Source organism: Ambystoma mexicanum, chromosome 13 (assembly GCF_040938575.1).
Source record: "Ambystoma mexicanum isolate Mex_15411 chromosome 13, UKY_AmexF1_1, whole genome shotgun sequence".
NCBI lineage: Eukaryota > Metazoa > Chordata > Amphibia > Caudata > Ambystomatidae > Ambystoma > Ambystoma mexicanum.
The window spans coordinates 402,198,825-402,223,973 of record NC_090938.1 but is presented as its reverse complement, the minus strand read 5'-3'; the positions used below and the strand labels follow the sequence as shown (position 1 = coordinate 402,223,973).

General features: G+C 46.0%; 1 protein-coding gene across 1 annotated transcript in view; it reads left to right on the top strand.

Moving 5' to 3' along the window:
• Positions 1-25,149, top strand: part of RABGGTA (Rab geranylgeranyltransferase subunit alpha) — a 437,416-nt gene that overhangs the window by 5,284 nt on the left and 406,983 nt on the right. Inside the window, exons 3-4 of the mRNA XM_069633985.1 lie at positions 5,646-5,756; positions 5,856-5,980. Of these exons, the coding sequence (XP_069490086.1) occupies positions 5,646-5,756; positions 5,856-5,980 (236 nt within the window). The remainder of the gene's footprint in view (positions 1-5,645; positions 5,757-5,855; positions 5,981-25,149) is intronic.

Genomic DNA, 25,149 nt, shown 5'->3' with positions numbered 1-25,149 from the left:
TTTGTTAGGAAAGATTTCATAATTGTATGTAATTTTCCCTCCATGTGGCCACCCTCAAACTCTTTGCTGTTGTTTTACACCCTGATCTAGACTTTGCCAGAGAAGCGCAGCCTTCTGCCGCACTCCTCTGGGCTTTCGCTCAATTCTTATGGGGAAACTGACGTGCCCTTACGACAGTCAGTACTGGGAGACTTTGTTTCCCTTAGTCCTTTCCTCATGTTGCAGCTTTTGTGTAACATGAAACAAGAGTGCACTGTAACTTACTTTACCGCGCTCTTGGGTCTCTAGTCATTCCCAAGGCCCTAGAAACTCTCGCTGGATTTATTATGAACTGTGCAAGTGTGTCACGGAGAGGACTAGTGGCAGCTATCGTTTCTCTTGTGTTCTGAACCCTTTTTTTCGCCATGTTATCCGCGCTTACCGCGTTTGGCACAAATGAGTGGCCTGGCTCTAAAATGGCCATGCCATGAGGTCCTTTGTCCTGTCCTCTGACCGTCTTGCCCCTTCACCTTCCCCAGATCGAGCCCACCCGGGTCCGTCCTTATTTGGTCATGCACCTTCCCGCAAAACCCAATGCTTCTGCATGCTTTGTGTGTGCCTCCAGGATGTGGGCAGAGATGCTTGTTCCCAAAACACATCCTGGGTGCCAGAGAGTCTGGAGTGTCCTGAATGCCTGAGATCACGGTGGTCCGTGATGGGTCCACGTATGGTGTGGGTGTTTGTGAGCAGATCTCCCATTGGGTCCTCTCTGTTTTGGCGCGAAGGGAACTTTGGATAAGAGGAGGCTGAAAACACTGCTACCATGTCGATCTCCTGAGATAACACCGAACAAGGGATAAGGAGCCAAGTATCCTGCAACAAGAAGCTGAGTCGAGGAACCGCTGGTGTCCCGCTGAAGGTTTGGCACCCTGAACTGCTGTCGTCCTATGAGACCCCTCTGCATCTGATCGTCCTAGAAGGTCTGCGAAGGCGCTTCGACCCATTGGAATAGTGGGATCAACTATTCCCGGCACCTTCATCAAACCCTGCAAGTAAGCCTCTTCGGAAGAGTCGCTGGGTCAACCAGTGGGCTGACCGGCTTACGCAGGACGCTTTGCTCTGTCACCGCTGCCGTTTCGGGGAAACCCTCGAAACTTGGTCTACTGCTTGCTCTGCGTCCACGGCACCCTCACACCGAATTTCGTACACTTGGCATTCCCGGGTCTGAAGTGAGACGAGTGCGCCCGGACCAGAGGAAACGCGGTTGCCGTGTTGCCCTGCTGTGGTAACAACCTGTGCACGTCCGCTGCATTTGGGACACCCTTGACCCGGCATCCTGCTACACAGAATCTACACAGTGTCGAGACGTCCTGATCATCGCAGCTGAACCTGCCAGCAACGTGAACTGAATTGGAGAAGTCTGGGTCTGCCTGCGTCGGGGGCCGGTGAGTAGTGCATATCCCAACCGGTGGCCCCTCGCGCAGGAGCCTGTTTCTTTTCGAAATAGCAACTCTATCCCGCACTCTCACCCTGCCTCTGCCCACAAGTGGAGGCCTTGCTTGAGTAGTGGGGACTTGTTCTGCATCGCTTCATTCACCTTCCTGAACTGCCTGAGACCCTTGAAGAGACCCTACTTTATCCATTGGCACCAGCGCGGGCAGGTACTTTTGAGCATAAGGCTCCTCTCTTCATAGGGCTCGGACTTCCTCCTAGTTAGGTGTATTTCTGATGTCGAACTGGGTCTAATGATTACTTGCACTGCCTGTTTCCTCCCCATCTAGGTGGTCTACATATTACGTGCTCATAACTCCTTAGACCCCTCGGTCTTGTATATATGTTGTATTGATTGAGATGTGTTGGTTTACTTTCTTATTATTGTGATTCTTTGCTGTGGTCGATGTTACAAAGGCCTTGTAATAAATGTGTCTATATTTTTAATATAACACCTGTCTGGAGTAATTTGTAAGTGTCCTTGCTTTGTGTGCTCATTGAGGTCTTTCCGTCATCCTCACCCCTCTTGAGACTTAGTCTTGACCGCCGCCATCGCTACCCTGATTGGTCTGGCTTGTCTAGAGGTTACCCTGTTCCAAGAAGCTAGGCTGGCCTGCTGAACCTCTGCCCCTTCAGGTCCCAGTTCAGAAATCCATCTTAACAATGATGCACCCACTACAGTCCCTCTCCATTTCTTCCGGATCATCTCCATCTTATCCTGTGTAAGGTGAGTCGCCTGCAGCAGGGCTATATCTATTTTCTGTCTGCGCAAATACAGCATAACCTTATTCCTTTTTAGATGGCTATTGAGCCCTCTGACGTTCCAAGTAAATATTTTAAGATCCCCCATGGCTTGTTAGGGTCCCGCTCCTCCCACCACAAGTGCAGTCCATGACCAAGCGTATTTCCATTCTGTTGAGGTTTGTTCCCATCTTAAACTTCCCCAAACTAAAAACACTTCAGACTTCCCAACCTCCCTCCCTCCCACCTCCCTTCCCTGCCCCAACACCCTCCCCAACTGTTCCCTTGCTCCATCCCTGGATCTTGGGCACCCCTGCATCTAGCCCTTTTCTGGCAATAGCCTGTACTCACGGCTCAGCAGGGAGAAGTCGCCCTAATGGCGATCCTACTACTCTAACTCCCCGGGGGTAAGTTGTCTCCATCTTGCTGCTCCTGTTGTCTTCAAAGTAGACGCGCTTAGTGCTACCCAATTTATTTTTGCATTTTATATTCTAGTCCACCAAGTCGAAGCGTCAACAATTTTCGATATTATCGGTCTTCGCCCCTTCCTGTTATCTGTACCACAGTCTTTTCCAGGATCCCCCCCTCCCATCCTTGTATTATACATAATGTATCCCCATCACTTCTCATGATCCTCTCGATCTTGCTCCTCGTCTCGTTCCGGGCAGCCCTGCGTGTCCAGCCATGCTGCCGCGTCCTTCGGGGTATCACAAAAACCACGCCCTGCTTTTGTGCAGGACTTTGCGCTTTGCGGGATACAACAGCATGTACTTGATCCCAGCTGTGTGCAGTCTCCTCTTGATCGCCACATAGCTAACGCTATCTCTGCACCAGCATGGCGTTATCAGGATATGCGGTGATGGTTGCAGAAGCCCTTTTTATCGTCCCATCTTTGCGAAAGTACTCCAAGATCTTCTCTCTATCTTTGTAGTTCAAGATTCAAGATCTTTGCTATTATTGCCCGAGGGGGGGGAGGGGCCCGGGTTGCGGTTTCCTTATCAGGGCCCTGTGCGCTCGTTCTACAGTAAATCCTTGTGAAAGCTTGTCGGCTCCTATCTCTTGCAGGATCAAATTCTCCACGTAGTCCGTGGGGTCTTGGCCTTCCTCCCGCTCCGGCAGGCCGACCACACGTATGCTGTTACGTCTCCCTCTTCCCTCCGCCTCCTCCGCTCGGTTCTCAAGGTTGGCCACCTGTTGCTTCAGTATGTGGACTTCCTTTGCATTGTTTGTGCTGGTTTCTGTTTTGGTTTTCACCGCACTCTCTAGGCCGCTTGTTCTTTCCGCCAGCGCTCTTACATCTTGTCGCAGCAGGGTGACCTCTATTCCCACTGCATCTATTTTGGTTTCCAGAGTGGTTCTTGGGTCTACCATCGCTGTTCCCCACGAGGCCTTTAACTCTGTGATGGATGTTAGGATCAGGTGGTCCTCTTTTGCCCGGGTAACATCTACAGGTGCGGCTACCACCCTGTTCTGTGGTTGTAGGGGTCTGTTGCGTCTTGGCAAAAATGTCCATTGTGGGCTGTTTGCTCTTGGCCTTACCTCCTCTTACCGACATTGTGCAGCCCTGCATATATACCCAGGTCCAACACTTCTGTAGCGTGCGAGCCCTGCCTCCCCGTTCTTCCTTCTACGTGGTTGCAGCTTGCTGTGGCACTGCCTGGCCTATATGGTTCTCACGCCTTGTCCCAATCCACTTTGCGGGGGCTACACCTCTTGCTCTCAAGGGCAGCCAGTGCCTTTTTCCACTGTTTGTGTACTGCGCCCTTCGGTCTGCGTGGCGCTAATTTCTTCAATGGCCTTTCCTGTGTCGAGTAGCTGTTTACCTTGCCCTTCTTGGTTGGGTTACTTGACCACAGGGCCTCCTCCTGCTACAACGGTCCAGCAGCTCTCCAGTTGGGCCAGCACATTCCTCAGTACTCCTCATCTTGCCAAGCGTGCATCCTCAACCCCTCTGCAAGCTTTCCATTCTCCGGCTACCCTGGCCTGTCCTTGCAGTATGGCTTCCAGCTTCACAAAGTCTACGCTCTCAGGGACACCTTTGTCCCGATGTTGCGGCACTCTTGTCTCCAACTCTTATATGGGGTTACTGCACTGTTGGGCCTCACCACTGTGTTGAGGCTTGTCTCACATGGCGCTTACTGTTATCTTTCAGGCCCTCTATGCGCGGGCTGCAGGGAGCGCTGTATATTTTCGCCTTCGTGGTGTTGCACTGTCAGCCCGCTCAGCCTGACCACGCACCGCGTGCCAGGTTTCCTTTTTGTGCCGCCAGGTGCACCCTTCAGTGGCGCCTCCCAGCACCCGCTACACCAGCGCGCCTACCTTTGCAGGGCCACCGGCACTGAATGTGCCCTTGTTAATGTGCTCACACACTCAAGTATATTGTTGCCCCGGGGATGTCGGTCATCCAGCCACGTTAATTTCGCTCGGGCACAGGGCCGATCAGCTGTTCTGCTCCCCGGGCCGTCCTCTGCGCGAAGCATGCTATCACCTCGCACACAGCGGGGAGTTCAGTACTTGCGGTCGAGGCTGCCAGCTGCGCACGCGAGTCTCTGCGCTCCTCGTCCCCTTCTTCACACAGTCTTCTTCAGCTGACAGGCTCCTCACGGTAACACAGCCGCTTACGTCCTCTCAGCGGCCCGCTTCTCCGCAGTCTCCTCTCACCAGGGGGATCCTTTGTTTAGTTCGCCGCCATCTTGTTTCCGGCTTTGCCGCTCGTGACCCAAACTTTAAGGTAGCATTTCTCTCGCTACAGTGTTATAATCCACTAGCTGATGCACGCTTCTTGCTCCCGGCACACTCATGCCCCGTTATCATTATTTTGTGGCTGAACTACTCAGTCAGGTTCCGCGCACTTCCTCGGATCATTAGACGGATCACGGAGCGCCCAAGTGAAGCAGCCTATTCCATGGCTGCCTAGCCACACCCCTTCCACATAGTTATTCACATCGAATTTGTATGGCATTGGTCTGAGAATTGAAAGATATCTTCTGACAGGAGTCTGTGTACAGCTAACCAATCTCTTTTAAGCTGGATGCTTGGGGTAATTGGCTTCAGCAGTTCTAATATATTGGGTACACAATTTCAGTATCGTCTTGTAATTTTCTTCTCTTGATTCCAGAAGTTCATATATGTTCTTAGAGTTTCACCAAATGTATTGACTCATCAATGCCATCATGTCTTTTGCGTGTCCTTTCCACAATGCCTGCCATGCGTTCACCCTCTATGATCAGTTGTGCCTCCTCGTGGTCTTTCAATTACCCTAGTACTGCCTCTTTATCTGATCAATTTTCTGTCGCCCTTGAACATTGGCATGTTTGCTATCTTCATATCAACGTGTGCTTATGATTTGTCCATATCATTACAGATGGAAGGATTACATTACTTTCTCAAGCTGCTTTCATTAATCATTTTATCTGTTTTTGCTCTGACCGCAGCATGGTCGTTTGAAAGTCAAGACAACTGAAGAGCAGCAGGAAGTAAAACGCAAAGAACGTGAGAAGAAGCTCAAGTTCTTTCTCACCAAAACTAGTGCCCTCTTCGAGAAGGTAACGAATCTCATGAAGGCAAGGTGTATCATCTGGAGAGCAAGCGATAGCTTGGTTGCAAATTCAATCATACATATGATTTCTCTTGTTAATTTCCAGAGGAGGAATGGAGAACTTGACGCGGAGGTCCTGAACCTGACAAATCAGATTCTTAGTGCAAATCCAGACATTGCATCCTTTTGGAACTTGCGGCGTGAAGTTTTCCTGCAGCAGGAGAAAGAGACGTGAGTAATAGTCACTGATTTAACTCTGTCCTGAAATTCTCAAGGGGCTGTCATGTTTTCTTGGTCATCACTCCCTTTATCTGGAGTCTGTTTTGAAGGCTTGCGCTGCACTTATGCAGTAACATAAGCAAATGTGTATCTACGGCGGATCTTTCCTAACAGGATGCTCCTTGTAATTTCCTGAAGATGCCTGCGCTTACACACCTTATTTACTCCTCCTCTTGCTCACCCATACTATGCAAATGTTCTTTCCGTCAGTCCTCATTACTTCTTTGTTTGCTATGTCTTTCAGCTTTTTTTCATGAATTCTTTCAGCTGAGCTTGTTGACTTTTCTAATAGTATTGAAAATGTATATATGTTTGGGCATTAGATAGAATGGTCTTTGGAGTCAACATCCCTTTCCGCTCTTCTATTGCTTATCACAAATAATGATATTTGATTCCTAATTGCATCTGGCAGGGAGGATAGCTCGGGGGCAGTGCGTAAGCAAGACAACGCAGTGCAACACAAGTTCGAATCCTGGTCCGGCGCTTAGAGACGGGTCTCTGGTATTAAGCGTGTTAAAAATATTAAATCATTAATTTGCTTCTTGTCCTGTGATAGGCGAGTTGTGTAACCAACCCTTGAGTAGTATTCTTTTTTTAAAATATGTTTTTCTTTAATTTATGAGAGTGATCCAATGGAAGCACTGACCTTTTTCGGCTCTAAGAAAAGTCTTTTCTCCCTCGCATTCACAACCATGCTAACAAGCAAATTTAACTAATTCACCCCTCTCCAGAAAAGAGCACACCTTTGTCAGTGAGGACAGATTGTGGCAAGTGGGAGTTATTCGGTCAAGGTATATTTGGGGTGGGGGAAACATGTGGTGATCCATCCTCTGACCGGCGATGCACCGTTGGTTTACTTGGTTTCCTAGGATCATGCAAGATCTGAATGTGCTCCCACTTCTTTGCCGTGTATACCGCTCCCCCACCACGCCACCTAATTCTAGGGTAAACCTATGGACAAAAGAAAACGACTTAAAATTCAAGTACAACACAGATCGCTCCTATGCTACTACAAGATTTAGTAATACTGATGAACAGCCAGCACAGGACATTGAAGAGAAGTTAACGATTCACACAGCGGACATAGATCGACAAATAGTCCAGACAAGGGAACAAGGTTAGAAAAGGGTTTTGTTAACAAATGTAAACGGGTTTGATCAAAATAAGAAAATAGTTTTTGTATTTATTTGAAGAACAGGAATGTCAATTTCAATCAGAAATAACTTGCATTAACACATTTACAAAATGGTGGAAGCATTCCCAAAAGGCGTGCCTGTAAAGCAGCATAAAGATGAAAACCAATAAAGAGACAGTTTGAGGGTGTAAAACATGAAGACATGTGCTTGGTATGAAACAAATTGTATATAAGAAAACAGGTGACTTTCAAAGGTAACAACCTACGGGGCAAGTGCTTCAAACTGAATTGGAGTACTAATTAAATATACAAAATAATTATATTCAGCATCACTGGAGCCAGTGGTGGAATCGGGTTCCGGTATGGGGGAGAGGGCAGAGGGAGATCCCTGATTAGCAAGTGTAGCAGAGCTTTGAAGAGATTGACAGATGAGCTGGCATGGATTATTATGGGCAACAGGTTCCAGTGGAGCGGGATGAGTCGGGAGAGGGAGCAGACACAAGAGGCGGCCCCAGGGAGGGTGTGGCCGGTGACGTTGAGTGCAGAATTAAACAAGCGGGGAAACCAAATCAGGGGGCATAATGCAAACATTAAAAGATACAATGCTATTGTTGAACACAATTTTAAAGTGTCTAATTATTACTCACAATTGGAGGGAAATATGATGGTTGACCGACTTAACCCAGTTGGCAAGATATGTAATACTTCTCAGGCAGTATTCAAATCCTATTATATGCAAAAAAAGCTAACATTTATGATGATCACGTAGCCAATCGTGAACAAACTATGCTGCCCAATATTAGAAATATTGCTAAGGCTATCCATTTGAGCAAGCAAACTAAATCTGATTTTATAAGCAGTTCGAAAACTAAATACAAATACTGGCTCCGCCAGAATAAGAATTCAATACACACAGCGCAATGGCAATGAATGTACCATAGCTTTAAGAAAAACAACACAAACAAATTCTGGTACATTATAGAAAAACATCAAAACCACGAGAATTGAACCCGATCTCTGCTGCCCAATGGGAACGGCACACCAAGAAAACATATTGCAACAAACTATCATTCACAAATGTAGATGATGGGTGCACAGATAATGTAGTTCACTCGACTTTTAATGAGGAAGATGTTATGGACTGTATAAATCTACAGCCCTCCGGTGCTCCGGGGCCAGACGGTTTATCCAATAGGATAATTAAAGGTGATCGCGTGTTACGGGCCAGAATTTTGAAAGAGCTTTTTGATAAGGTCCTCGTAACTAATTGTATACTGACTTCCTAGAAAATGTCCCATGTAGTGCCCATTTTTAAAAAAAGGTTTACGTACACACCCAGCAAATCGTAGGCTTCTAGCCATGCTGGATGCACCAGGCAAAGTGTTTTGTAATATTCTGCTGAAAAATATCAGGAAATGGGTGGATAATAATAAGTTACTACCGTATTACCAAACAGGCTTCCACCCTGACTTTAATACATCTCCTAATACTTGGACACTCCAATTCTTGATCAAGGAGTCTTGCAAAAACATGGACGCCAGATTATACGTAGCCTTTGTGGATTTTACAGCATCGTTTGATACCATCAATACAGAGCTTCTGTGGAAAGAAATTTAATTGGGGATTCCCTCTTCTTTGCCTAGACTTGATCAAACAGTTATATAGTGACACTATGATGTGTATTAGACTCAATGACGTGGGTGAACCTTCAAATCCAATTCATACCGATAGTGGACTAAAACATGGGTGCCTGTTGGCTCCCCCGCTTTTTAATTTCCATTTTGCAGATTTACACAAGGGTCTTGGTACGGTGTGTAGTTTTCCGACTAAAATTAAAAGCATGCATCTCCACTGGCGTGGAAATGCAGACAATATCATCATAGTTGGTGGCACGACAATAGGGCTGCAAAAATCATTAGGGGCCTTGACGGAATACTCAAGAATTAATTATGTGTAGATAAACCAGAATAAAACATAAATGATGTGCTGCGGCATGGGAAAAAAATCTGACAAATGTGTGACGATTAACTGAAACAAACTGGACGTTATTGAGAGCATCGTCTATTTTGACGATCACTTAGAAATGATGTCACAGCCAAGTAAAAAAATAGATTTCAATGTATTAAGTTATTTATACACAAAGCAAGTTGTTAATTGCTACAGGGATTCATAACATTATTGAATACCTGTTTTATTCCTAGTATACTGTATGGCATGGACATCTCTTTAGTCGAGGACATTAGCTGTCTCAATGTTATTGCAGGTAACATGATGGCATAGTACTCTTGGTCTATGCAAATGAGTCCCAGTAGAGGCCATTTTTTTTGGATTTGGGAATTACATCTTTACTGACTCTCTATATAATCAAGCATAGCCTGCTACTAATTAAAATGTTGCCCGGTCTCGACCATACAATATCGACCATTATTGGCAATTACATCAAAGCTAAGAAATTCCAAGATAGTTGGCTAATGCATGAATTTGTTAATCCCTGCACTGCCTTTCATGGCGAGATTGATTGGAAGGGGACCTGTCGTGGAATTATTGGACAGCAAAAAAGGAGATTACAAATGAAGCTTATAAATGGGACCGATTCGAAAACATGAATCATTTATCTAAAGTAAATAATTATAGAGAATATTTTCTCCAACTATTTCCCTACCTTGAGTCGGCTAATTACCTTGTGCACAGTTGACAGGCAGCAGCAAAGATGTATTCTGTTTTCATTTGTTGCTATCATTGATGATTACTGGTGCCAGGAGTAAATGCCCGAACATAATCAAAGATGTCGATTTTATGTAATAATGGATTAGAGCACACCAGACATCTATAGACCCCATGTCCCGCATTAGCCAGATACTGTTATGAGTGTTAGAGGAAGCATGGTAATGAAATTATTAGCCTTGAATTTGATGAAACATGGTATTACATCATTTCTGGTAGATCTGTTATCATTTCTAAAAATGAAACTATGAACTGTGGAAAGTTATATTAAAGATGCTATCACTGGAACAAATTGGCTAAAATATCATTTTTAACTGATCTAACAAAGTTATTTAATTATGTACCAATAGGAAATGTTTGACCTTTGAGTATGTTTTTAAAGTAATGACTCTGAAACTAACTGCTTGTGGAGTCTGTGTGTCGATATCGACACACAAAGTGCCAAAAAAAAACACTAGAATCAGATCAGGTAAGTATTGAAACGCAAAGAAACCAGGGTACTCGATCTACGCTGTGTTTAAAATATTTCACATGTTATTCAATTAACAGTCTAAAAATTCCATAGTTACAGACATGGACTTACTGGGAACTAACAGACCTGAAAGTAAGCACTCCTGTAGTCACCACACATTCCACCCCTCACTCTGGGCTTCCTCAGGTGCAGTTTTAAAATCTCCATTTGAAAGACGTATTAGCTGAAAAAGACCTTCTCAACCTCCTAATATCTCCACCTACCTTTCTACGTCTGATCATTCCATAGTATTTGCCTCAATCTCCACTCCTACTCCCACCTCACTCTCTCCATCTACCACTTCCATTACCAGGCGCATGTTTACCTCCTCAAAATCCCATATCTACCACTCTGACCTACACCGCTCTCTCTCCTCCAATGCAAAATTCAGTTCTATTCCCCTGATAAAGCCTCACTAACGTTGGCGCTTCCTTCTCCTCTTGCTTCCCTCTTACTACATTAACTCTTTAATCCCCCCCTCGGATAACACCTACCATCTGCACCCTGAAAACAAGAATTACGAAAAACCTTTGCACTTGGAAAAGTCTAGACACTCCTTTGATGTCAAACTCTTCATGGCTGCTCTTCAAAACGGTTTCATATGTAAAAATGGCTGTGGTTACAAAATATTGCGGCAAAAAGGCTGTGGTTTTGCCGCTGCAATCCATGTGAAGGATGCGGGGGACACCCCTGCAACCCCCGCTGCCCTTAAATGGTATAATGGGGTATACCTTTACCGGGTCAAACCACAGCATTTTTGCCTCGCTTTTTTTATATAGGCGACATTTTTGCCGCAATTTATCACTGCATACCCTCAAAACTACTCCCCTGCTCTCGACTCTGCCAAACGTGACTTGTATCTCTCTCATTTCATCTCAATCCTCTCAACCTGGGCAATCTAGCATTCTACTTTGCTTCATGCATTTCCAACATTCAAAATACCTTCTATCCCACCTACGTGCTTGCTTTTCTCCGCCACCTCTACCTCCGCCCCCCTCTAGCCCTTATTAGATTCTTGACCTTCTTTTCAAGCCTAACACTTCTTGTGCGTGCACCGACCCTCTATCCCTACACATATTGAACATAGTCAAACTCAAAGCTCCCAGTGTTGCTCCATTTCTTATTTCCCTCTTCAATCTGGTTTCAATCCTCTGCACTCTACTGAGTCTGTTCTCCTAAATGTCAGCAACTATATCTCTTCTGCGTGTAATGCTAACCGGTGAGCTATTCGTCCCTACCTCTCTGCTGCCTTCGATACCGTCAACCATTCTGACCTTCTCTCAGCATCATCTCTTCTAGGCATTGTGGACAAGGCCCTTGCTTGGTTTGCCTCATTTCTCACCCCCAGACATTTCCAGGTGTCCACACACCCCCTTACTGTTGGTGTTCGCCCAAAACCTGCCTTGGGCCAGTTTTTCTTCACTCTCTGTGCCTCTGCTCTTGGCACCATGATCTCCTATCAATTTGTTGATGACACTCCTTCTCCTTATCTGGCGAGCTGCGGTCACAAATTTCTAACTGACTCTCTGCCATCAAATACCTGATGGCCTCTCACTCGCTCATGCTCAACTCCACTAAGACTGAAGTTCTCTATTTCTCATCCAAACAAGCCATCTCTTCTGCTGTCCCTGTTCTATTCTTCTCTCCTGACTACTTTACCTAATCTGCTTCTGCTTGCAACCTTTGTGCTGTCTTTCGACCCATCTCACAACTTTTCTCTTCATCTCCAAATCTGCCACTGCAGCCAGACCTAATCTCCTCAACATCAGAGAAATCGGACATCTTCCATTCAACAATGCTAAGCACCTAATCTCTGCTTTAGTACTCTTTCAATCAGACTTGTATTCCAGTCTAGTTTATGGCCTTCCCAAATAATCTTTTTCACCTCTCGATAAAGACCTCAACTTTACTGTCAGTACACTCTTCAACCTTCCTGTTGGGGAGTTTTACTAAAGTCCACTTATGGTAGGACTAGAGAAAACTTGCTCTTAAATGTACAGGGTTCCAATTCTTACATTTGGCCTGACCTACCCAAAAGGTTTGGTAGCAATGGCTGAGCAGCCAGGCTTAGTCTCGGAGGGACACTAACTGTAGGTAAGTACTAAGAACTCGGGGCACATCTATAGTCAAGAATACACTTCCACACAGTAGTGTTAATCAAATATATTTATTATAAATACTAAGGCAACTAACACAATATTATAATCACAGGTTATTCTTCTTATTCACATTTAAACAGTAATATATTTCAGCATTATTCAAGGCAATAGTAAACTTTAGATTACAGGTAAGTAGTCAGAGTAGCAAATCAATTCTTATTACCAACATTTAAATTAAGCAACATAGATACTCCTAAGTACTTTTAGGAATCCTATATTTTATAAAGTCTGGCTCTATCTGGGAATGAGAGTCTGTGTTTGTGGGGACACTGTGTGAACAGGGTCCATGGGCACAAGAATAAAGAAAGCAGACGGTGTCAAAAATAGCATGTTTTTTCTGTGTTGCAGGTAAGTACAATATTTAGTTAAAAGGTGGTTCAGGGAGGTCAGGTAGACCCTCTGAAGGATTTTAGACCAAATGACCAGTGGCATTAGGCCTGGAAGAACACAGTTGGGCTGTCCATCTCAATGTGTCTCAGAAAGCTCAGGATGAGTTGGGTTGAACAAAGCAAGCACCCAGGTATGTATGTAGGGACAGTACCTTTTCTTGTAGAAAGAAGACCATGTCACCAGCGGGTCCCTATGTGAGGCGAAAGCAGCTCCGGTTCAGATTCTTTGCCCAGAGGCTGAAGAAGAACTTTTGGAGGGAGCAGACGGTCAGCTTCTTGCGATAGGACCCTCCCACCCCCTGCCACCCCAGCAGACTATCTTCACGATACTGGCTCATTGGGACTTGATACAGGCTTTGGTCCAGCCACGGTTGACATGCAGCAGATCTCTCTCTCCATTCATCAGTCCCCGACTTGGACGGGAATATGTCTCAGAGCAGGAAAGTGCCGCTGTAGATCCAGCAACTGCACTTCAGGAGACGGTTCACAGCAGATTGGTCCAGGTATTGGGGAATCGCAGCCCAGGATGGTCGCAGCTCTTCAAGAGATGGTGCAAAATTCAGCTTGTCTCAGTGCTGGTTAGGCCAACCAGTCCAGGGGGGAGGAAAGTGTGAGATCTGGATCTTCCCTGTTGATTAGAAGAGGAAGTTGGAGCAGCAGCAGTTAGCAGGCACTGGCGGTATCTCGAGGTGGCTGTAGACGTCCTTCTTTTTCCTCAGATTCTTCGTTCCATGGGTTGAGTCTCTCGTTCTGCTCAAGGACCCCCTACTCTGCCTCTCACTCCCTACGATCATGCTCGGTTCACCTCCTTGCCACCTCTCGTGCCCCTTGTGCTGCCTCTCATTTCTGCTTTCTTCCTCTGCTTGCTCCCTTACTCTTACTCTCCCTCACTGCACTACTCCCACTCTACCCCTATTTAAATCCAACCTCCTAGCTCTGTCCCTTTTTGAATAACCACTTGCATAGCATTCTACTCCACCACATCTCTCTGTTCTCCCCCCTACTTCTTTGTCAACCCCACAGCACGTATCCCTCACCCCATCATCCTAAAATGTAATACTTCCTCCACTATCGCGTTCCTATATCATCCCTGACTGTCCTTGTTCCTGGTTCATGTTTCTATCCCCCCCCCCACACTCCTGCATCATCTGCTCTTTTATCCACATCCTCGAAACCCATTGTTAAGGACACTGGTCTTCAATGTTAAAGGTTTGTACCAAAAATGCATTGTTTTCCCTGTAATTTTCCTTAAATTAATAAAAATAAAATACGAGCAGCAGAGGCAGTGGTAGTGATGGAATTGCTTTAGTCGTAGGTCGCTACCAAAGGAGACCACTATACTGCACATTTTCGGTGAGGGAGCAAGAAGGTCAGGAAGGAGGAGATGGGAGGGTAGGGATGGACTTGGAAGCTGGGAGAAAGAGGTCTTCCGTTTTTGATGACTTCAGCATGAGGCAGCAGCGAGCTAGCCAGTGACTAATTACAGGGAGACAGTTTGTAATCTGTTCAGAGATAACTGGTGAACGAGGGAAAAGGGAAAAACATATTTGAGTGTCATCAGCAAAAAAGGTGATGGTGAAAACCAAAGGATGGGAAGTCTTCCTAGAGCAGAGGTGTAGAGGGTAAAGAGCAGTGGTCCAAGTACCGATCCTTGAGGGGTGGGGTCTGGGGGGGGTGCCGAGAGGGGAGTACGAGTCAGTGATTAAGTGATTAGAGAGGTCCAAGAGCCTTTGAAGGTCCGACCTTCCAGGTAGGAAGCGATCCAGGCAAGAGCAGTTTTGTGAAACCCCAAGGTCCTGGAGAGTGCAAAGGAGAGAGGAGTGGTAGACCGTGTCAGAAGCACCAGAAAGTTGCTAAAGGGATAAAGAAGTAAGTTTGGAGTGGTGAGCATTGGAGAAAAAGTTGAAGACTGCATGATTGCTGTCTCAGTGGAGCATTTACTTTAGAAGCCAGATTGCAGTGTATCATCAATGCCATTATCCGCAAGGCACTTACTGATCTGGTCAAAGACCACCCGCTCAAGGACTTTGGAATAATGGGGAAGGAGAGAAACTGGGTGATCATTTGCTGGGACATTTGTGTCCGCAGATGGTTTCTTCAGTAGTGTTAAGACAGTTGCAGGTTTGAAGGAGGCAGGGAAGAGTCAAGTAGGGAGAGAGAAAGCGGTTAAAGAGCTCAACAAAATACGGGCAAGTGTTTGAGACTGTCTTTGACCATTTGGGGAGCAAAAGGGTGAATGGGAGCAGAGGATGGGTTGGCACTGCAAGGGATAGGTGCTAACTCAGTAGGATATGTGGGGAGTATTCAAGCGTAGAAGAGATGGGGGGTGGTGGGAAGAGGTGGTGGACAGAAGGGGTGTTGGGGAGGGAGAGGATGAGAGTAGTCAGATAGGAGGCAGGAGGTGGGGACATAAAGAGGGCTTGAGAAGGTTAAAGCTCCCCAGCATTTCAGTGGGATCTTCGTAGGAAGTGACTCGAGGGGAAGCGTCAGATCGGGAGAAAAAGGAATTGAGAGAACAAGGAGGTCGATGGAGTGCTGAAACTGTGAGAGGAGGGAGGAGTTGAGTAGTGTCAAATTCAAAATGGGAATAGTTGATATCAGTGGGGGGGTAAAGAGGCAGTGTTGAGGACCTTATTGATGAGGAACACCACACCTTCACCCTTCCCACCAGGTTTGGTAGAGTGGTAGAGTTAGTGTGGACAGCTGCAAGTTTAGCAGAGTCCTGAAAGTCGAGAGTGCCAAGAGTCAATTTGGTCAGTGATGTAGGAAGACTTGTTGCAGAGTATTTGTACATTCCAGTGGCCAAGTGAGAGTGACAGGAGGTGGGGGAGAAGAGCAAGTGTTGTGCGGTAGGTGAGGGGGATGGATGAGGTTGGAGATCCTGGGAGCACGGGTGTATCTTATTTGAAGGGTGAGGCTGCAGAGGGAAGGAGGAAGATGGGGTGGCTGAAAGGCTGATGCAGAAGTTACACCAAGTTGAGGCTGAAGGCTATGAGAGAAGGGAAGGAGAAGAGGCATGGAGTGAAATCAAAATGTAGAAGAAATAACCAAGTGAAGCCACTGAAGAAGGTGCAGCCCGAGAGAGAGGGCAGTGTATGTGGATAAGTGGAAAGGGAAGGGCTGGCTGGTTGGCTGAGAAAAAGCGGGCGTTGAGGTCTGAGTTGGGCTAGAATGGAGCTGTAGGTAACCAAATGACAGTTAACAGACCCAAAAGAGCAATGTTTAAAGGTCCTACAAGGTAACGGAAGCTCTGCAGTGAATCGATTAGTGAACGGGTGGAAGGATCCCTGTGAGGAAGAAGTCAGGAAAAGGCTGAGCTTAGTGAAGTGCTAGCTTGAGCAGGGGTTGTAGTCAATGCCCTAACGGGTAAATAGTTTCTGAATTCAACTTTGTATCCAATATGGATCTTTTTAGTGGGGTACTTCTTTGGTATAAACTTATCCCAAAGAAAGTCTCTTGTGAAAGTAAAATACACAAAAAGTTTAGTTTTCTAGGCCTGGATGGATCTGCACCACAGCTTTGAGAAACACGTCGGCCAAATTGAAATTGCCAACTACCTCTTGTTCTTTAGATTCAGCTCCACACGAGGGGAGCCGGGTGTACCAGCATTGCCGGGCCGAACGAGAAAGCCTTTTTGATTTTCCAAAAGGGGCCGGGGAAGAGATTGTTACCCTGTAACAAAGTGCCCTGTTGGCGACACCATCCACTTACTCAGACAAACTGGGCACTTCGTCTCACATGGCATGGTGAGACTGACTCGGGCCATCGAAGCATGGGTGGGGCGGACCAGCCTCAATTTACACAGACCCAAAATCAATGTTATTGTTTTATGTCCCACATGCTGCCAGGGAAACCTTTTGCTGTCGGATTTCTAACAATTGTCCAAGGTGAGCTTGGTTTTTGGATCATTCCACTTTCAACACAGGGTTCGAAATTGAAGGGAGCTGGGATCTATTTATCCCAGAAGAGCTTGGATAGCTTGACACGACAGCTACCAGGAGATAATTTTGGCTTCCCAGGCCATTTGATGCAGAACAAACTCAGCCATGTGATTTATTTCTGTGCATTTGGGACAACCTGTAAGCAAACATTTTTGACACCTCTATCCAACGTTTAAAGCAAAAGTGAACGTAAATAATGAACACAGTTTTATATTTTTGCTTCATATGTGGAATTGGATTTGCAGAACACAATTTACTAGCTCCTTGTCCCTCCATGGTAACTCCTAGTCACTGGTTCATGCTGCATACACAGGAGATGCTTTTAGCACATGCTTATAAAATCTTAATTTTGATCCATGCAACAGAAAACTGTCATGCAGATCTGCCTTTCACCCTTCCCAAAGAAATCCCTCTTGAGGTGTTTGACATCCTAATTAACTCCAGACTGGATCAGGCCAAAGCAGAACTTCTGGTTTAACGGGTTCAGCTTTTATGAAGATGACCATATCCAGTTGACTTAACCTGGCCTAAATATGTGCCATTCTTTATATTACGAACTTGGGCACAGGCAGTGCAAGCTAGGTGCTAATTTGTGTTTTTATTTATTTGAATGATTGGCCAAACAGGAATTTGCCATTGTTAGGGTAAACGACAGACAAGAAGGGCAGACTTGATTTTTTTTTTTTAGTGATTTTATTATTTTTTTTTTTAAAGTTTCTTTATTAGTTTTCTTCATAATACAAATCAACAGTCCCCACCCTACCTGGTGCAGAATGCAGTCTTCATGTTCACAACCTCTTGCTTACAGTAAATCCAAGAGCCTTATTTTATGAGGGCACCAGTGGATCATGTAGTTGCTCTGCAAATACGTCAGTACCTGAACCCAATGTTCCCTAAATGTCTCTTGTTGCCCCTGCAATTCGTAAGCTACCCATTCTAGAGCCACAAAATTCCACACTTTTTAGGAGCCATTCGTATTTCGTAGGTGCGGCCTTCTGTTTCCACTGTTGCGCTATTACTAGCCATGCGGCTATCAACAGTGTCATGAAGCCTCTTTTTTGATTCTGTGTAGGTCGCCCATGTCCCGATTCCCAAATTCCACACATCCATGCTTTTGTTTTTGGGTTGTATCAGACCCAGTGTCACTACCCTCATCTGTTTACACACCTCATTCCAAAAGTGCTGTATTGTCGGACATTCCCACATAATGTGTCTCCAATTTCCCCTCATGTTGCATCACCACCAGCAATTTTCAGAGGAAGACTGGAACATTGCGTGAAGTGATTTGGCTGTAAAGTGCCACTGGAGAAGCACCTTCTGCCACATTTCCCTCAACTGTATGGATATGGTTAGCTTTGGTACGATACCCCAGGTGTACACCCACTGCTTCCTTGTTATCTCCTCCCCTATTGTCCTGTACCAACTCTTCATATAAATCCACAGTATCCTGATTATTCAAATATCTATACAAATTCAGAAACCTCAAGAAGCAGAAAGAAACTGGAAACCCAGCACACGTGCAAACACATTTTTTGGTCAAAATATCACAAACGTGGGCGGGCTGACTGGACTCCACCATATGAAGCAATTTAATTACAGAGATACAATCACACTGCACCAATATCCAAAAAGTGTTTTAATGATTTGGTAGTATAATTCAAGTTGGTTTGAGACCAGCCGACATGTGTTTCGAGCACAGCTCTTTTTCAGGGCTTTGTTTTTGTATGAGGTGAATCCTTCTAGTATTGTCAGAAGTTTGCCTTGTCGGTAGAAATCTTGATTGTTCCTGATTAATCAATTACGGCAATAGCTGTGTCATTCTATCAGCTAATATCTTTTCATACACTTTAGCATCTAAATTGATCAACACATTACGGCAATAGGGTCCTGGGAGTAGTGGATCCTTACCCTGTTTTGCAAATACTACCAATTTTGCCTCATTCATCATTTGAGTTATTGCCACATCTTTTTAAAAGTGTTGAAAAGTTTCGTCAATTGGGTATTAAAATGTCTTGGTATAGAAGCTGTCCGGGTATCCATTCCGCCCCAGAGCCTTATTATTCCGAAAGGTGTTTGATGCCCTTCTTGCCTCCGCTTTTCTTCTCCTCATCCAAATATGCTCTGTCCTCCTCCGATATTTGGGGGAGTTTTCATTTATCAAAATATTCCTCTCGAGTATCCATTGATGTATCGTCAGACGTGTACAAACTCTGATAATAGCCCTTAATATCTCCCCCATAGCATCGTTCCTCATCTTCTCTCTCCCTTGCTTATCTTTTGGTTTCATAATTGTTTTCCTGATCCCTGTTGCCTTTAGTTGTCTTGCTAAATGTTTGTCAGCCTTATTGGCCTGTATATTAAATCAGTGTTTTGTAAATAATACAGATCTTTCTCCCTGTCTGCTCCGTAGCATCCCCAATTGCCCCTGCACATGTCTAAATGCTAATCCGACAATGTGTGGGATTTTGGACCATTTCCCCTTGTAGCATATTTAATTTCCCATCCAGTTCCTCCTTCCATCTATGTCTTTGTCTATCCCTTTCTGCTTTCAAGGCTATTAAATTCCCCCTGGTCACCGCCTTTAATGCATCCCAAACCACTGCTGGGGAAGTGTCCCTGGTGTCGTGAAAGAATTGTATCTTCTATCTTACTGTTTCTGGGTCTTGTATCAATTCTCTTGGGAATTGCCATTTCCATAATCCCCCACTTGTAGGGCCTTGTATGAAAGTTACCCACACAGGAGCATGATCAGATGGGGAGGAAGATCCAGCTTCCATCTCCTGTTTCTTACACACTCTGCCTGTAGATGCCCAAATATAATCAATTCTTGATTGAGAATTGTGTACATGCGAATAGTATGTGTACACCCACTGCTGTCCTCACGCACCTCCATATATCTTATAAAGCCACCAACCCCATCTTCCTTTTAGTGCTGTGAAGGGAGGCTGTGATCACGAGTGTACCTGCATGCTCCTATCAATCTTGGGGTGCCAAGCCATATTGAAATCCCCTGTTAAAACAATTTCCCCTATGGCAAACCCTTATAACGTTGTGAGGACCCCCCTCTTCAAAAAACTGTCCTGTCCCGTATTGGGAGCATATATACTGGCCATCTTTCGGTTATCCAATGTAAGATTTATAAAGGGGTATCGCCCCTCTTTATCCACCAGCTACCCTTACACTCACGCCTTATCTCATCAGTTATTGCTATAATCACCCCCTCCTTTTATTTCTCCCTTGCATTGGCTTTATATATTTGAGTGTATCCTCTTCTTTTCAACATCCCCTTGTCTGCTCTCCTTATGTGTGTCTCTTGATACATGAATATATCAACCTCAGCCCTCTTATAGTTTGTTCCATCCTTTTCCTCTTGACGGGGGAGTTCAAACCTCTCTCGTTATGTGAGTAATTTCAAGGATCTCATTCCAATAGATAGCTAATCATGCCTGGCTACCAGAGTCCTGTATCTGCACAATGGTTGCCGCCCCCCCTTCCCTCCCCATTACCTTTACTCCAACTTTTAACCAAAACCCCCTGCTGCCCCCCTCGCCCTCCCACACCACTGAGGAGGGACCAGGTTCCTAAGTTCACTCGGAGGACTTGCCTGCTGTGCCTGTGTCATGATCTCTGCTTCCAAAAGGTCAGGGTTTTCCCAACTCCCTTGGAAGCAGATCCATAACCCAGGTTCCGAGTGCCAACCAGTCCCAATTGGGACCTTTTGGACCCAGTCCTGGCGCCAGTGGCACCAGGCTCATAAATATGCCCAGTCCCAGCGCTGGAAGCGCTGGGCTCATAATGCTTGGGTGGACTTACCTGCAGCAGACCATGCTGCTTACTTGCCTGCCAGTTGAGCCTCTGATCCTCTTCTGTTTGGAACTACTTTTCCTGTTGGGTGGGGCAGGAGCCACTCCCTAGATTCAGAACACTGGAACTCTTCTGGAAAGCAGGAACTCTTTTCTTACCTAGGCGTGGCTGTGGAAGGAGACATCTAAGCACTACAGGAGGCTATTTAAACTACACCCGATGGATGAATCTTGCTTTGCGTTATTCTGCATCCTCTGCAGCAGAACGCTCATCGTGTCTTCTGCATCTGATCCTGGGCCTAAGGAAAAAGGCTTACCATCCTGAATCCAGTCTTCAGCAACACCTATAAAGACAAGAAAGAACAGGTTAGCATTACGGTCTTCAGTGACATCTCTTCACTTACCTGGTCCATCGGCTGTCACCAACGCCTCGCGCTGCATTCCGGCATCTGAAAGACAAAGGCTTACCTACTCTTCGTGCGCTCCGGAGGTCTTCACACTGCATTCCGGCATCTGAAAGACAAAAGCTTACCAACTCTTTGCACGCTCCGGAGGCCTTCGGCGCTGCATCCCGCATCTGAAAGACAAAACAAGGTGCGTTTAAAGACATTGGGGAACTTTAATACTCACGTGCCATTACTCCTTTCCACATCTAACTCAGTGGGTATTCCGGCACCCTGCAGCCGCTCCGAACTTGTACCTGCAAAATAAAAAGACAGTTAGAGCGCATCGTGAAGCAGGCAACAAGCGCTTACTTACGTGCTTCCAGGCGCTTCTATTCATCACACGGGCTCCATCTTCAACTCACTTCAGCCCGTCATCCGCCATCGCCGGAACCCTGCAAAACAAGAGACATCATTACTAAAGACTTTAAAGACATTAGGATTACTCGAAACCTACCGTTCGTGCAGTAAACGACGGACAGCAGTCCTCTGAAGTCAAGAGGCCTGCTCCCCTTATCCAGTGAAGAAACTGGTTACAGCACCCTGCCCCGAGGCAGATGGAGAGCACGGCGTTCACTTACCTAAGGTGAGAGCGTTAACCTTTGGGGTTCTACAGGAGAAGAGAAAGGGAAGAAGAGAGAGACATTCAATAACCCAGTTCCTTAATCCCATATTTTCTATCTGCAGACATTTTACCCTTCGAGTCAGACATACAGTGCACAGAGGTCCAGCCCAAAGAGCCAGCCGTGTGTTACACATCACCTTTGAAGATACGGTATACGCCCAGTCAAGACCGGCGCCTCTACGGGAATCAGGTGAGCGTTACAGCCTGGCCCTCGTTCGTACCCAGAGACCCAGATATGGGGAATCCTATACCCCATGCAATTCCAATTGCTCCCTCCCCTGGCCATTATCTGTTCCAATTGTGTAATACTTTGGCCTCCTATCAAATCTAAATTTCCTCCCCTTATTCATCCACTTCCTTCCTCTTTACCTCATCAGTGTGGACACCGACACTTCCTTAAGCGCTCAAATCTTGCGTTCCCTGCCACCTTCCTTTTGCACTGTTTTCCACCCCCCCTCTATTGTTACCACTAGGTCCTACATGCCCGTCCACTTCTTCCTCCTCTTGTAAGTTAAGGATCCGTTCCCCTTCTTCGCACGTTGTGATCCTATATTGTCGTCCTTCCCATGTAAACAATAGCCCAAATGGAAACATCCATTTGTATTTGATCTGTTCTGCGATTAAAAATCCCACCACCTGACCCATTCCCCTTCTCTTTTGAAGTGTTATCTGCGCTAGGTCCTGATACAACTGTATTTCTTCCCTGTTGACTCGCAATTGTCCCGCTGTTCTTGCTTTCTGGAATATGCTCTTTCTGGGTATATGTCGTTACCGCGACCAGGACATCCCGCGGACGTGAGCATGGACACACCGCTCTCCTGGGGCCCACCGTGTGGTATCTGTCCAGCTGCACCGTCACCTCTGGTTCTTCTGCCACTACTTCTGCAAACATTTGTTGGACCTTACTCTTTAAATCTTTGTCCTCCACTGTTTCATGAAGGTTTCTTTATTCAAACATTTGATTTCTTGGAGCGATTTTCCAAATCTTTGCTTTTGGATCTCTAAATTACTTGCAAGATGGGACAGATGTTCGACCATTTCATCTGTTTTCTAGTGTCTTCATGTGCTGGACCACCTTCTCCAGAGTATTCGTTCTCTCCTCTAATTTTGCCACATCCAGTTTAATTTCCTGGACTCTTTGCTTCATAGCCTCCTTTTAGAGCTTCAATTTGCATCTGGAAGGAATCTAAGAATTGTTCCTGAAATTCTTTAAACCACCCCTCAAGCCGCCTTTGCTGAGTGCCATGACTCCCACCTTCTCTCTCTTCTTGTGTCTGTGGTGATGCGTTTCGAGGGGAATCCTCTCTCCTTTACGGATGCCCTATGTCCAGGGTCCACTAAGGTTCTTTGCTAACTTACCCTGGGGAATTTGAGTTTCACCTGCCCCTTTCACTCTTGCTTTGGACATGTCTCACTTTTCACTCCCTTTCTCCTTCCGGGGCCTACAATAGGGTGTTTGTCTGTCTGTTTCCGTATCTCTCCTTATCCTTGCATTGTTAGCTTTTATTTACCCCCTTCCTCTTTAACCACGCTGACAACACACCATGCTTTTCCACCCTCCCCTTGCTGAAACCAAACCAGTCACCCTTGCTGGGGATTTCTTATTTCATTGTCCCGGTGAAAGGATGTGGGGGGGGGGGTGCGTGGAGGGTTGTGGGGAGAGCCTTTCTCACTTCTCTTTCAGCCCCCTCTCCAGAGGTGACGCTGATTCACTAGGCGGGCATGTTTCCCACGGAACTTGTAGCCCGTACCTTTTTGTTTTTTTCTTTCTTCCCCCTCATCTGACTGGTCCGAAGCCGCTACACGCCGATGTTTCCTCCACCCTGAAGTTCCTTACCTTGCACGCTTCCTTGAACGTCCCGTCCCTAACACCAGACCTGCTTGCCCGCTCCTGCCGTCTCTCTCGCATGCACTGTTGGCTCGTGTGTGTGCCTCTCTCTGCCGTTTCAGCAGGGGCAGCCTCCTTCCCAGCACGATGCCACTCAGGAGGCCCACTAAGATCTGCTGGGCCCAACAGCTTATATACTCCCTGGGATCCACGGACAGGCTTCAGCTCTTTACGATGTTGATGCGATGGTGCCCCGCCTACCGTGTCTTGCTTTGGCACTTTTATATGCTGCCTCTGGCACTCACTGCCGTTCCTAGGGGATATTGTTGCTTATGTTGGCACTTAATCCATTGTTTATCGCAATTTCCACACAATTGGAATCTTTATTGTTCGCTTGTTTACACGGCCGGTGGGCAGATGGCTTACACACGCCTTCCACTTCCGGCCGCCATCTTGGAATCCCAGAAGGGCAGTCTTTTAATGGGCGAATTTGCATATCTACAATGTTTGTTGGTCTAGGTGAGCTGGTATTGAAATGGTAATGTGTTGTGGCATAAGCAATGGGCAATTGTAGACAGGAACACATATATAAATAGCATGTACATTTAAGCAGGCAAGTAGTGATATGTTTAGAGATCTACACAACTGTTTAGCATTGGGCCGGGCAGACGGAGAGTGTCTGAGGGGGCAGGTTTATCTGGGGGAGTGGGCTGTAGAGGATGCCTTTTGTCAGCCCAGCAGGTAGGGTTTGAGCCTGGTCTTAAATAATTTTACTGATTGAATTCCTTTGTCAGTGGATAAAGCATTCCAATTTAAAGGAGCCAGTAGAGAAAAGGTGGAGGATTCAGAGACGGCATAGGGGAGTGATGGACCAAGAAGTAGCTGAGAGTTGTCAAGTGGAGAGCCCATGGTAAAGGATTATAGGGATGTAGAAGCAGCTATATAGTGGGGGAGCTGTACCTTGAATGGATGTGTAGAAACCTTATAAAAGAGGGGTTTTGTTTTTTGCACAGAGAGCCAACATCGTGGAGGTACACTAAGGTAGTAGAAGAACAAGGTAGGTTGCAGAGGGAGAGTTTGAGAAAGTTGAGTAGTTTCGTAAGTGGAGCGGAAGCGTAGGCGTGGAGTAGGCAGTAGTAGCAGTCCATTTTTCAGAGGACCAGGGTGGAGATTAAAGTTTTGTCACAGTGGTGAATGAGGGGCAGGCAAATCTTCCTGATATTTAGAAGAATGATTCTGGCTTCAGTAGCAGTGTTTTGGTATGTTTCATATCGGAGGATTCTCAAGACGGCAAGCATTGGTAATGGAGTGACAGAATGGAGTTGGCATTGGACTTTTGGAGCAAGAGGACTTCCTTCTTGGAGGAGTTTAACATTGAGTTGCATAGTCCCTTACAGTAGCAAATGGCGAAGGGGCAGCTATTGATGCACTCCAAGATATCTGTGGTGATGGATGGGAATAAGATGATGATCTGCGACTCATTAGCAAAGAGTGGGTTTGAGATGATGATAAGATCAAATTTAAACTGGTGTTAGGTACATGGTGAAGAGGAGTGGGTCCAGG